The following is a 12,494-nucleotide window of genomic DNA, read 5'->3' on the forward strand; positions in this document are numbered from 1 at the left end:
CAGCCTAGGCAGTCACCTAAAGGGCTAGATTAGCCTCCTAGGTGGCTAATAGTCGCTAGAGGTCTTTAAAGGTAGCTAACCTCTTTTAGGTACTAGATAGACAGTTCTAGAGGGTGGTAAAAGGGATACCATAGGTCTTAGATGCTTAGCGTATACTGCTGCTAGCAGTAACAGTATCTGCTGCCTAGGCAATATCAGATTTAGTATATTTAACTATAGGGTAATAAAGAACATATTATAAAAAAATAAAGTTATTTAGATATAGACTATAAAAGTAGTAATAATATATATAAGGTGGTTAGTGGTGGCTAGGGGTGGATATACATGATTGCAATGTGGGGGTGATCGGAAAGTGGGTGCTTTGACTTACGTCAGCGAGTAACGTGATTGTGCTTGGGTCGTGAATGGCGCGTGACGGGGCCTGTGTTTATCGATAGCATGCGCAGTAATAATGTAGTGTCGGGCGGTGGGATCGCCGCACAAACACTCGTTGTGTTGAAATAGAGTCATCTACCTACACATGGAGTTCTAGAACGGGCCTGCATGACGTAGCCGTCCCGAGTCTTGCCAAAGTCAATCGGCGTGGGGAAAGGAGTTAGTGATGATCATGTCGGGATGACATCACCACCCGTCTAAATCGGCTTTGGACCTCTCATCTTGCGACTTTAGCCTGGTGTAGTAAACGTTGGTTAAAATGCGCGCACAACGCAATGCTTCTTTCCTAGGTCTTAGTCTACACTTTGAAACCTGTTGCGGTTATTACCCGCTGGCATGATGAAGACAAGAAGGCACTTGAGTGCGTCGGTGATGTAAGGGATCGCGAGGCTCCCAAGTTCGTAACGAGCCAGCGCTGTCATCAACAAACACTAAAATCGTATTATAAACGCTTGAGTTTGGCCTCCTACGGAAAGAGGGCTAAGAATGAGCAAGGGCGCAGAATAAGACCCACATTCTATGATTCAATTCAAATGGATATTGGCTTACGCTTCAGACGACTTCAATGACTGCCGGAATGGCATGATGTTGTGATATTCCGGAACCTTACATATTTTTTAGGTCTCTGGTATATGCAAGACAATGCCAAGTGGCTTCATAATACGGTATTGGCGCTCTCATGACTGTAAATATGCCCTTTCAGCTCCTAACGCTAGATTTGCACTGTTTGCAACAGTCTCTGCTCATCGACAAAACAACTAGGTACTGATCAACAGCTTGCTCGGAACACGAAATCTGAATTTACTATCGCAATCAATGCTCACAGGAGATGCATATGGAGCAAGCCTGTAAATGTCTCTATTATACCCGAAGGTATTTTCCGAGCCAACTTGAAACTCACATTGCTTAATATTGTGCTAATCCCGTCACCATATCAGCAAACTTGATGACAGAGATTTGGACTCGCACAGGGAAACACGAACTCACAGTAATGAATCCTCATTAAATATAGTGTCTGTCGAATAATACAGCCTATGCCTTCGCATCACTGTTAGTACTCCTTCAGTCACCGTTCCCTTGTCAGTGTTGTCCGCTCCTGTAGCATCCAACGTTCCAGTAAATATAAATATAAAACGATATTACTTCGTAAAGAATTTGAACAAATGTGAATTTCTTTTTTTTTTTTTCATTGAAAAGGGAAGTTATATCAGTCAGTCATTATCAGGTCACTTAGATGTAGGGTTAATCTCACGAAATTCCATATGGTGGGCCGATGTCGCAAATACGGAGGGCCCTTGTGATGTTTGATTACGTTAGTCTGTCTCAATGTTCTCGGCTTCGATACCCCCCCTAGGTCGGCGCCAACGAGCATGAAGGATCTTCATTCCACATGAACCGTATTCAATTTCGCATACACCACTGGTGTCCTGTTCCCGGAGGATCGGTGGGTATAGGCGTGAAAGCTGAACTTCGTCGGAGAAATCACAGACAAACTCTTCAACGACCTTGATGGCAGGCACATAATACCACTGGCAATGGCCTGATTCCCCTATGTTTCTCTTTTGTTCCGTCTGTTGCTTCCCTTGCCGCCCGTAAAATCCGCCGGCCGCCACCCTTTCTTCCTTCTGGGAGCAGGTGCCCTCCAAGGTTAACCACGAGGTCAGATCATGTTATTAAGGACTCGTGCTATGTAGGAATCGTGTTATCGAGGACAAACGAGTCAACATATGGTTCAAGGGCCATAGTCCGTAATGGGTCCCTCTCCGCAATAGCAGGCAAGTCTTCTCGTTCAAAATCGCGCTATGGTAAATGCAACAAAGGATGGATGATTTGTTATACAAGTCTCACCGCATGCTAAAATGGATTACTAAAAGTAGTTAAAACTTCCCAAATCATAAGTTCCATATCTCAATTGCCCACAATATTTCAAAACCTGGCGTCCATTTGATAAAGTAAAGCTATTTGGCGTATTAGCACACGACAACACTCGTCGTTGTAGGCGTAGCAGATGATGTGGATGTTTCTGTTGAGGATATTGATGAAGATGTCTCTACTGAGGATGTGGATGAAGATGTCTGTGTTGATGTAGATGCCTCTGTTGATGTAGATGCCTGTGTTGATGTAGACGCCTCTGTTGAGGTAGATGTTTCTGTTGATGAAGATGCCGCTATTGAGGAGGTAGATGTAGATTCCTCTGTTGAGGATGTAGATGTAGATGTATCTGTTGAGGATGCGGATGTCGCCCGGAAGACTGAGAGGAGGTGGCAGTGGAGGAGTCAAGCGAAACACTTGTGGAAGAATCAGAAGCAGAGCTGATAGAGTCGGACGGTGTGCTTGTAAAAGCGGCAGATGTCGTAGCAGAAGTGGAATCCGTAGAAATGCCAGAGGTGGAACTGGTGGAAGAGCTACGCGTGGAAGAACTAGAAGCAGAGCTGATAGAAAAGCCCGACAACACACTAGTAGAAGTGAGGGATGCCGTAGCAGAACTGGGTGCCGTAGAAGCGCCAGACGTGATGGTGGTAAACGAATTAGACGTTGAAGAAGTAGACGCAGTAAGCGCAACAGACGAAGAAGAGGGCGAAGGGAATGACCCCGTGGGAAGCGAGACGCCAACAAGTTGGCCGTTGATACGCAGATTAGCTGTTTTTGTTTACCATATCAGCAATTTTATCTTGTGAGTCACTTGGGATCATCTGTGCCCGAAGTGGATATTAGGTACAGAACTTACAATTATAGGCGTAAAGGAGGACAGGCTGGCAGCCAGGTGGCCCTGTGGAGTTGAAGGTGAGGTAGACCTGGCCGGTCAAAACCTGGCAGAAGTTTGCCTCGCCATTAGGGAGTTCCGGGTTGACAATGCGGAGGACACCATTGTTGTTGTCAAAGGTGCCAGTAATAGCGTTAGGGGGTGGGACACCGGCGCTACGCATTTCCTTAAAGGTCTCGCCTGGGATGTAGAAGACGGGGTTGCCAGCTTCGAGGAGCTGGCCTAGAGCGGAGATGGTGAAGTTGGAGGCAAAGTCGCAACTGCCGCGGTTGTTGGCGACTTCATTGTTTAGGAAGCCGCCGTAGTCTCGTTTCTGGAGGCCTTGCTTCTGAGGGCCTCGGTTGGTTGCGGGTGCGGCGTTGACGAAGAAAATGATGGGAACGGAGACGGCTCTGGCTGAAGCGGAGGGAGAAGGCCTGACGGTAGTTTCGGCGCCAGTGACAGTGACGGTGGTTCCGGCGCCTGAGACGGTGGTTGTGGCTCCGGGGCCTGGGACGTCGACGGTGGTTCCCCCAATGACGCTCGGGATGGTGACAGTACTTCCCCCGATGACAGTCACAGTGGCGCCAGGAGGAATGGCGGCGGTCGGGAGGGAAGCCAGCTCGAGGAAAGTTGACAGGTACGTGAAGCAATACGTCTCAGGCAGGGCCCTGGCAAGCTCGGCCGGGCCAAAGGTAGCTGCATCGCCGGTTCGGGAAATGAGACTGAGGAGGAATAATAGAGCATGTCGTTTGGCCATTGTTTTAACAATTGTATAGACGCAGGGGCCGGAGGAAGAGGATGAAGACAGGAAAAAGCAAAGGATCGGGTGACTACATAAGTCGGTGGATTCGGACGGGCGTGGATGACGTCTTGGCTCATGATAGCCCAAAAGGCGATGCTTGGATGGGGTATAAATACAAACGTCACGCAGATACCACACGAGTTTGCTAGGAAGCTATATCACATGGCATGAATACATACATCGTTCTTCTTGTAGACGTGCAATGGAAGATGAATCGAGTGAATGCAAGGGAGAGAAACAGTTACACAACCAGTCGTTTTCTGTGATGAACTGCAGCGTCTGGTTATTTAAGAGTAAAGTAGTTGTCCTATTAAGAATCTACTTATAAGCTAGAGAAGCAGTAGAAATACCCTTCTTACATAGTCTGTGCAGGTAGTACGCTACATATATAGTAGTACTAACTAGTACTAGCCACATAAAGCTATTCCAGCTTCACAACATTTTCGTAATTGAGGCCACAAGAACCCAAGGGGCAAACTCTAAGCTATACATAGTTTAGGAACCATTCGAACCGCCTGAAATGAACTTTGGAATGACGGCACAGAGACCTGACAGTTCGAGCGGAGTCGACAGCTGATTCTAATCAAAGCGTACCCGAGAACACTCCCTCTCAAAGTGCCAGCGCTTATGTCTCGGCCAATCATAAGGGCTTCCTTACGCGCCTGATGGCTTCTCGTTATCACTTTTATCTTGCCTGTCAATTTCTTTCATCTTGCCTATCAATGAGTTTCAAGATTTCAATTACACTAACAAGAGTTGTGGTTATTAGTCTTCTCAGCCGTAGCGAATCTCGACATATTTTTATCATTGCTGTTATTGTTTTTGCTGTTACTGTTGTTGATATTGTTGTACTACTTAACACCGGTCTGTTCCTGTTGAAGACGAAAGTCGACAGCCTCCTACAGTGCTCAGCATTAATCTATCACCTACTCAAGCTCGTGAGCCTATTGGGCACCGTCCACTCGTTTGAACACGCTCGCTTCTAAACAAAACCCTCACTCGGAACTTTTGTTTTGCGCTGCACAATAACCACCTTGCAGTCGCTGTCGGCGACAACCACGTCACAATGCGACAAGCCAAGTTTCCACTGGCGGCTGTTCTGGCTCTGAACCCTGCTGCAGCCGCTCAGCAGATTGTCCTTGCCATACGAACTGCTACTGTCACCCAGCGTGTCACCGCCACTGGCGGCGTGGTCCCCACCTGCGCCGGCTGCACGCCGGTCCCAACTATCCAGTTGCCCGCTGTCACTGGTGGGCCTATCCGCGTTCAGATTGAGGCCCCAGAGTGCCATCGCTGCGGCTGTAACACGTATACGCAGATTGTTAAGTTTACTACTGAGCATGACGCCTTCTGCCCCACTGGTATTACCCGGCAGACATACGAGTGCACTGAAACGTACAAGGGAATACCTACAGTGCCAACCCTCCTCTCTCTCTCTGCCGACCTGCCACTCGGCTTCACCAGGGACATCCAGGTCTGCAACACCTGTGGGCCAACGCCTATTACTGCTACTATTACTCGCCCTATTACTGAGCCCCAGGGTAGCCCTATTAACGTTTCTACTAGCGGCTCTGGATCTGGGTCTAGCCCTGGCTTTAGCTCTGACCTGGGCTCCGGGTCTAGTTCCGGCTCTATCGGATCCGGCTCCGGCTCTAGCTCCAACCCCATTGAATCCGGCTCCGGCTCTAGCTCCGGCTCCGGCTCTGGCTCCAGCGCAGGCGCAGGCTCTGGCTCCAGCGCAGGCCCAGGCTCAGGCTCAAACGGCGGACCAAATGCCCGAGCCAGTATATGTGAGCACATCACCCCTAATTCCATAATCAGTGTAAGATTAAACGACGCTAATAACAAACACTCGTAGCTCCAAGTACTGTGGCGACCGCCAATTCCCAATCCGTTATACCCCTGGCCTTTGGACAAGTCACCATCTTATTGATGACTTTCGGATTAGCTTCATTTATTCTATAACCGGAGCGTCAAAACGAAAGGTATGACATGGCCTGTTGGTGCTTCTCGATAGAGATTAATTAGTTGTGGATAGACGGCCCAGTTGTCCGATACAGTGCCGGCCTAGACACTTGGCCCGAGACAAAAGCCAACATTCTGTAGGGACACCAGCAGAATGATGAGAGTGGCAAGGAGCCACCTAGAACCATGGTGATGCTACCGTGTTGACCAGTTCATACTTGCCAGAGCTCTGTGCAAAATATGTGTATCCGTGATCTTTTCGTTTGATGTGCGATACAAATCTCCCTTCGAAGCTGTTTCTCGGTGTCATGTCCACAAATGTAATAAGACAATCGTCTTATTTGCAATAATCCTATCCTTACCATTTTGCTGTCCTTACACGTCGTGGCAGTCAACCTCCACTGATGTTCTGAGATGACGACACCTGGTAGGAAGGCCATCTGGTCAAGGGCCTGGTTATCCACCTGCTGTGAAAGCATCTTGCACTGCGTGGCTTGCTTGTCTAGTCTAGGATTTTCTGCTAAAATATGTGGGTGTAAGAAATGCCCTTGTATGCCGCAGGGCCCTTAATCCTCAGCCTTGGTGCCTTAGGCCCAAACAAAAACGGCGTACCAAGACTAGTGTAGACAAGACTTCCTTCGTGGGATTTGCTGCCAGCCGTCGACGGCAGGGATGCAGGGTTAAACCGCTCGACGAGAGTTCTGGGTGACACAGCAGCGGCACCTGCGGGGCGTTTACGAGAAGAGTCCGTAAGCTTGAGAGGCCGAAGGCCGGAGCTATTCCCCAACCGTGGTAATGATGTGAGGTAAAAATTGGTTTTTGCAGCATAAGCGGCTGGGCTGCAATCGGTCGGAAGGCATCGGGCGGGCCATGACAAGGTCCGGAACAAGCCAAGGAAAAAGAGGCATATAGTGACAGCTAAACAAGCAAGTGTATGACATTTTGCAAACAGGCCTGGCATCTGTGATGGTTGATAGTTGTGAACGAGGGACACAGTAAGACTCCGAGTTGTCAGCCATGGCTGCCTTGGCCTCCTCTGCAGGTCGACACTTTACCCACGAAGGCTCGGATACACGGGATTCGATGCAGGAAGAAAGCGGATGCCAAGAGCCAAGGGTCAATTGCTAAGAGTTGGCATCATTTTCTCTGGGTCGGGACTTGGGTGTTGGTATCCGTACGGAGTTGTGGGTAGGCCAGAAGATGTGGGAATGCATGGATGGATGGATGGATGGATGGATGGAAGCGGAAACAATGCTCGGCCGATTGTGCGTGCCGAGGAACAAACGGGTGATGGAACGTGACTCGGGAGAAGGGGGGTCGGCTACTGTGTTGAGAAATGGAAATGGCGGATGCTTCTCTGTGCCTGTTGTCAGATGATCTGATAAGATTGGGAAAAGCGGGCCCACATCAGATAAAAAATCTGCTCCGGCGCCATTTTGTATCGGCTCCACCGCTTAAAATGACGCTAAGGGAAATCGGCCAACGAACGGGCTGCCTGATGAGCAGCTTATCCCTGCATGAGTGGGTCCTCTCTCCGTGCGGTGCGCGTTCCTGCCTGCTCACGGCATCTTGCTCGCTCCTTCTCGGTTCGGTCAATGTCCTCAACGTTCCTACCTTCTCCGTGCTTTGTAGCCTGGCTTATGGCGCAGGCAGGGACGGCGAGCTGCCAAAAAGGGAAAGCGCGGGAGAGGCAACATCCCCGCCCCCCGTCTCCGTCCCCAAAGTCCCCCCAGTCGTCTTCATGTGTACTGACCCTGAACACGATCAATCAAGTCAACCTTTTTCTTTTGCCACCTCTCCTCTGCCTCTTGCTTGCTGCTTACGTCCCTTGGCACACCGGACATCGACATCGTCCAACCGCCAGATCCAACAGTCGCTGACCCGAGACTCGAGCGTAACAGACCAGCGACATGTCTCGATTCTAGCTACCACCGAGCAGCAAACGCCACCACTGCATCTGTACCAGAGCGTCGAACCTACATAGTATGTATGTATACACTATTGGGTATCATGTACTACATCCGCAGGTCGACGATCCCTCAAGGAATAAAGACCATCGGCCCGAGCGTCTTGCCATGCTTCAACCAGCCCACTACCTAACCGCCATGGATGGCGGCCAGAACTCGGCTCTCAACCAGCTATGGGGCGAGCCGATTCCCGCCCAGATTTAAACATGTGCTGCCTGCGCCGATGCGACGATAGCAATGCCGCCTTGCCATGCGACCCGCCTTCGAGTCAAAAGTGGCAACCAACCTGCAGCCACAACGTCTTCTGGCACATCCGCTCACGAGCTGCCACACATGACAATGATGCACACCTGCACGACTTGAATCAGGCGTGCCTAGTCTAACCCTGTCCTTTCATTACCTACGGCAGCTCGTTGTCGCTTCATCGACCGAAGAACCCCCTTCTCCGGTTGTTCCAACGAATACCTCCCCCTCTCCCTCCCACATCGTTCGAGCCAACCAACAATCCGGGCCAACTCCGCTTGTTTCTTATCGCCCACAATCCGTGAATCTGCGCGCCTATCGAACCCCCAACGCTAGCTTCGCCGGGCTTGTCCGATTTCTTCCCTGCGGCATCCATGAGGTCTGGCTTGACTTTTTAATCCCTCCAACACGGACAAAGTCTACTTCGGCCGCCACTGACCCTTGAGTCCCAGTGGGTCTTGGCCCACCCCCTCCATAGCTTATGGTGGACACCCGCAGCGGGGCATTGTACACGAACGAGCTGGTGCCACTGCTGCGTGATAGTGGAGAGCGAGAGCCGTCCCTAGACTACCTAGTAGTGGTGGCACCTTGTCGACCCTCCATCACTTTCACATCGCCGAGCCGACGGTGCTTGCATGGATCCCAAGCATGTTGGCAGACGAGATGCCCCCCTGGACTTTGTCCTGAATACATAGAGGCTGCTCCTGCCCACCCAAACTCTCTCTCTCGCGTCCCCTGGTCCTATTGCTCCCATCGACAGCAAAAAGCTTGATCACTGCTCTGTTGCTTTGACGTCCCCGAGCACACGAAGGACGAGCCCCTTTGAACACCATGGGCGTCTTCTCCAAGAAAGCTCCGGAGGAGCATGTCACTCCTGACCCCGCGACGCCGGCTGCCTTCAACGAAAAGACGGGCGAGCACCCCGATGAGAGGTCAAGCGATGACGAACCCATCGGAAAGGATGTCCAGGCCGGTGTCGCCAAGGTCGAGGCCATGACCTCTGTCTGGACCAAGCGCGATCTGATTGCAGCTTATGTCCTGTAAGATTTTCCAGAAGTCACTGCCATATTAATGTTTGACAAGGAGGCCTAATAATATCGACAGCATCTGGCTGTTCTATGTCGTCACTTCCATTCAGGAAGTCTCGATGCGTGTCTTGTCGCCCTTCGTCACCAGCACCTTCGCCTTGCAATCGCTGACAGCGACGACTAGCGTCATGTCCACCCTCATCGCTGGTCTCATCAAGTTGCCGCTGGCCAAGATTCTCGATACCTGGGGTCGTCCTCAGGGCATGGGTTTGATGCTGCTTTGCTGGGTCCTCGGATTCATCATGATGGCTGCCTGCAAGAACGTTGAGACCTACGCCGCTGCTCAAGTTTTCTACTCTGTTGGGTAAGTCCTGTCAGGCAGCACCGTTCACCAGAGACACGGCCTTTAACATGCTTCTATAGATCCCAGGGTATCAGCTACTGCATCACTATCTTCATTGCCGACACCTCGACCCTCAAGAGCAGAGCTCTCATGCTCTCCTTCGCAACCACCCCCTACATCTTTACCACCTGGGCGGCCGGCCCCATTACCGATAGCATTCTTAGCAGCGGAGGCATGGGATGGCGCTGGGGCTTGGGCATGTGGGCAATCATTGCCCCCGCCGTTGTCGGTCCCCTTGTTCTTCTTTTCCTTTGGAATCAACACAAGGCGAAGAAGATGGGTCTCATTGAAGACCGTGGATCGATCAAGAACATCTCTGCAAGCAAGGTTCTGAAGTTCCTCATTGACATCGACGCTCTCGGTATTCTGATCCTCGCCACCGGCATGTCCCTGTTCCTCTTGCCGTTCAACATCTACTCGTACCAGTCCGATGGATGGAATTCCCCCCTCATCATTGCCTTCATCGTAGTTGGCTTCTGCTTGATTATCGGATTCGTCCTCTACGAGAGGTTTTTGGCACCTGTCACCTTCATCCCCTTCTCACTCCTTATGGACAGAACCGTATTCTTTGGCGGCCTGATGTTCGTCTTTGTTTTCTTCAACTCGGCTGTCTGGGGCTCCTTCTTCACCTCGATGCTCATGGTTGTCTGGGACACGACTGTCTCGCAGGCCACCTACATCAGCAACATTTACCGCACCGGCTCCTGCTTTTTCTCGGTCATCATCTCTACTCTGATCTACAAGACGGGACGCTTCAAGCCCTTCGCTCTGTACTTCCTCATTCCTCTGATGATGCTCGGCGTCGGTCTCATGATCCACTTCCGCCAACCAGACCAGTCCATTGGATACATTGTCATGACCCAGATCTTTGTCGCTTTTGCCGGTGGCCCCCTCGTCATCTGTGGTGAGATGGCCATGCTGTCGCCCTCCGACCACCAGCACGTTGCTGTCATCATGGCTATCCTTGATCTCTTCGGCAGTATCGGTTCGACCGTCGGTTACACCGTTGCTACCGCCATCTGGACCGGCACGTTCAGGAAGAACATAGTCAAGTACACTCCCCCCGGCACTCCGGTCGACACCATATACAACGACATCTACAGCCAGCTTTCATACGCCGTCGGAACTCCCGAGCGCATTGGCATTCAGAAAGCCTACGGTGACTCGCAGCGCATCATGCTCATCACTAGTGTAACTCTCTTGGTTGGTGCGTTGGGCTCCGTCGCCATGTGGCGCGACATCAACGTCAAGAAGATAAAGCAGGTGCGCGGAAATGTTGTTTAAAGATTGGAAGCTGGCGATAATACCCCCTTTGGAGTCCCGACTCCATGAAATAAAAGCGAGTTTTTCTTCCATTTCTAGCGTCTAAGGACCTACTTCATATATACTTTAATTTACGAGGAATATAGACGACGGTCATGGTGGACGATGGATTATGTATATAAAAGTACGCTCTTTACTAGTTTATGTCCCCCTCGGGAATACATTTCTCGCTCACGTCCTTGCAGTCCATTCAACGCCTTGTCTTGGGACCGGTCTGCCGAGTTGTCAACTTCCTGACACGCATCTATAGTTTTCTTTATGAAGGACTTTCGTCCAGACTCTCTCCTCTGAGATGGTAATCGGATTATCAAGAGACAAGCTATCCTCGGGGGGAACCCTTAACCACTAGTTCGCTTGCACGATCTTGCTGTCCGTCACCTCTAAATTGATAACCCTCAAAATATTGGAACAGTAGGCTCGTGGCCTTGCATCAGCCTAGGTCGTTGACGAGGACGCCTTTCTTGACAGTGCGGAGGCTGCAGTACCATTAACCCTCAACGCCGTGCCCCAGTAGACAGGGTACTTTCGGTTGCATGGACCTTGAAGTCCCTGTACGCGCCGTTCCGGTGCCTGTGGTGGCCTTCGAGGAAGGGGAACGGGATGTGGATCAGGGCGCCGTGGTACGTCATTCAGGAGTCCTCAGCGAAGAAGCGTGAGCCCGGCGGGGTTGCGGGCGACCCAGACAAGGCAGTAGATCTCGGGGAGGTCTTGTATGCCGTCGGGGGCGGTGGCAGCGGTGGCGGCGGCCACTTTTTCTTCTCTTGCTACCGGACTGTGTACTTGGTTTTGGTCGCGCGAACGGGGGAAGTGTTTGTTATTATTGTCCTCGCTTGGGACCTGTGCTTTACAGTCTCGAGTTGAGAAATAAAGGCAAGGCCGAGATCCGGTTGAAGCGGCCCTGGCGAGAGCATCTTAAAGGAGAGCGGCAATAGCAGCAGCAGCAACCACGTTTGCTTTTATGAGCTTGTGTCAGGAGTCGGATGCGGTGTTGGGTGAGATCCGCCATCCGAGATGGATCAGATGAAGAGCCGTTGTGGAGTACTGGGCTCGGGGCGTTCCGAGTCTAGGAGCTACGTACGGTAACGGAGTGCCCAGAAGGCGGATTTCTTGAGCTCTACGGCTAGGACAAATGATATCGGCAATACCGGGTCTGTCCACGTTTAGGCGCAGCAAGAGTTGAGGAGGGGGGTAATATCATTGCGAAATCAACCTGTCGCGAGATGCCATACATGTATGGCGTTGAAATTACCTATTTGGGGAGGCCAGGTGCTCCTCAGCCAATTGCATTCGACTGTGCTCGTATCAAAGGCCAGCCACAAGACGAGAATGGCTCGTCATAATCCCCAAGATTCTAAAAAGAGATATCGAATGCATTCCTGTAGCTTGTTTTTGCTTTGCTAGCGATTTCCCCATCAAAAGCAAAGCAAAACAGAGCTAGCATTACTTTCTTCAAGGCAGGCGCTACCCCTCAAGTAACCTTTATCTACTAGCAAGTAATAAGGAAAGCCATAGAGTACGTGGTACATACTGTAGTTCTCTCAAGGTTATATAATCTTCAAGATGGGATAAAATACGTAATGGC

At 50.9% G+C, this 12,494-nt stretch overlaps 4 protein-coding genes across 4 annotated transcripts; 3 read left to right on the forward strand and 1 right to left on the reverse strand.

The window, feature by feature from the left end:
• Positions 1-2,361: 2,361 nt before the first annotated feature.
• Positions 2,362-3,938, reverse strand: GLRG_08504 (uncharacterized protein; the record flags this gene model as incomplete). The annotated part of the gene is made up of 2 exons (XM_008099404.1): positions 2,362-2,723; positions 3,164-3,938. 2 exons carry the CDS (start codon positions 3,936-3,938, stop codon positions 2,362-2,364), a joined length of 1,137 nt encoding a protein of 378 aa, XP_008097595.1.
• A 1,111-nt stretch (positions 3,939-5,049) lies between these two features.
• Positions 5,050-5,841, forward strand: GLRG_08505 (uncharacterized protein; the record flags this gene model as incomplete). Its single annotated transcript, XM_008099405.1, has 1 exon — positions 5,050-5,841. One exon carries the CDS (start codon positions 5,050-5,052, stop codon positions 5,839-5,841), a length of 792 nt encoding a protein of 263 aa, XP_008097596.1.
• Positions 5,842-8,989: 3,148 nt separating this feature from the next.
• Positions 8,990-10,873, forward strand: GLRG_08506 (major facilitator superfamily transporter; the record flags this gene model as incomplete). Its single annotated transcript, XM_008099406.1, has 3 exons — positions 8,990-9,198; positions 9,263-9,550; positions 9,610-10,873. The coding sequence occupies 3 exons, from the start codon at positions 8,990-8,992 to the stop codon at positions 10,871-10,873; spliced, it is 1,761 nt and encodes a 586-aa protein (XP_008097597.1).
• A 331-nt stretch (positions 10,874-11,204) lies between these two features.
• Positions 11,205-11,773, forward strand: GLRG_08507 (uncharacterized protein; the record flags this gene model as incomplete). Its single annotated transcript, XM_008099407.1, has 2 exons — positions 11,205-11,207; positions 11,381-11,773. The coding sequence occupies 2 exons, from the start codon at positions 11,205-11,207 to the stop codon at positions 11,771-11,773; spliced, it is 396 nt and encodes a 131-aa protein (XP_008097598.1).
• Between the last annotated feature and the right edge of the window lie 721 nt (positions 11,774-12,494).

The sequence above is a fragment of the Colletotrichum graminicola genome (assembly GCF_000149035.1).
Source record: "Colletotrichum graminicola M1.001 genomic scaffold supercont1.42, whole genome shotgun sequence".
NCBI lineage: Eukaryota > Fungi > Ascomycota > Sordariomycetes > Glomerellales > Glomerellaceae > Colletotrichum > Colletotrichum graminicola.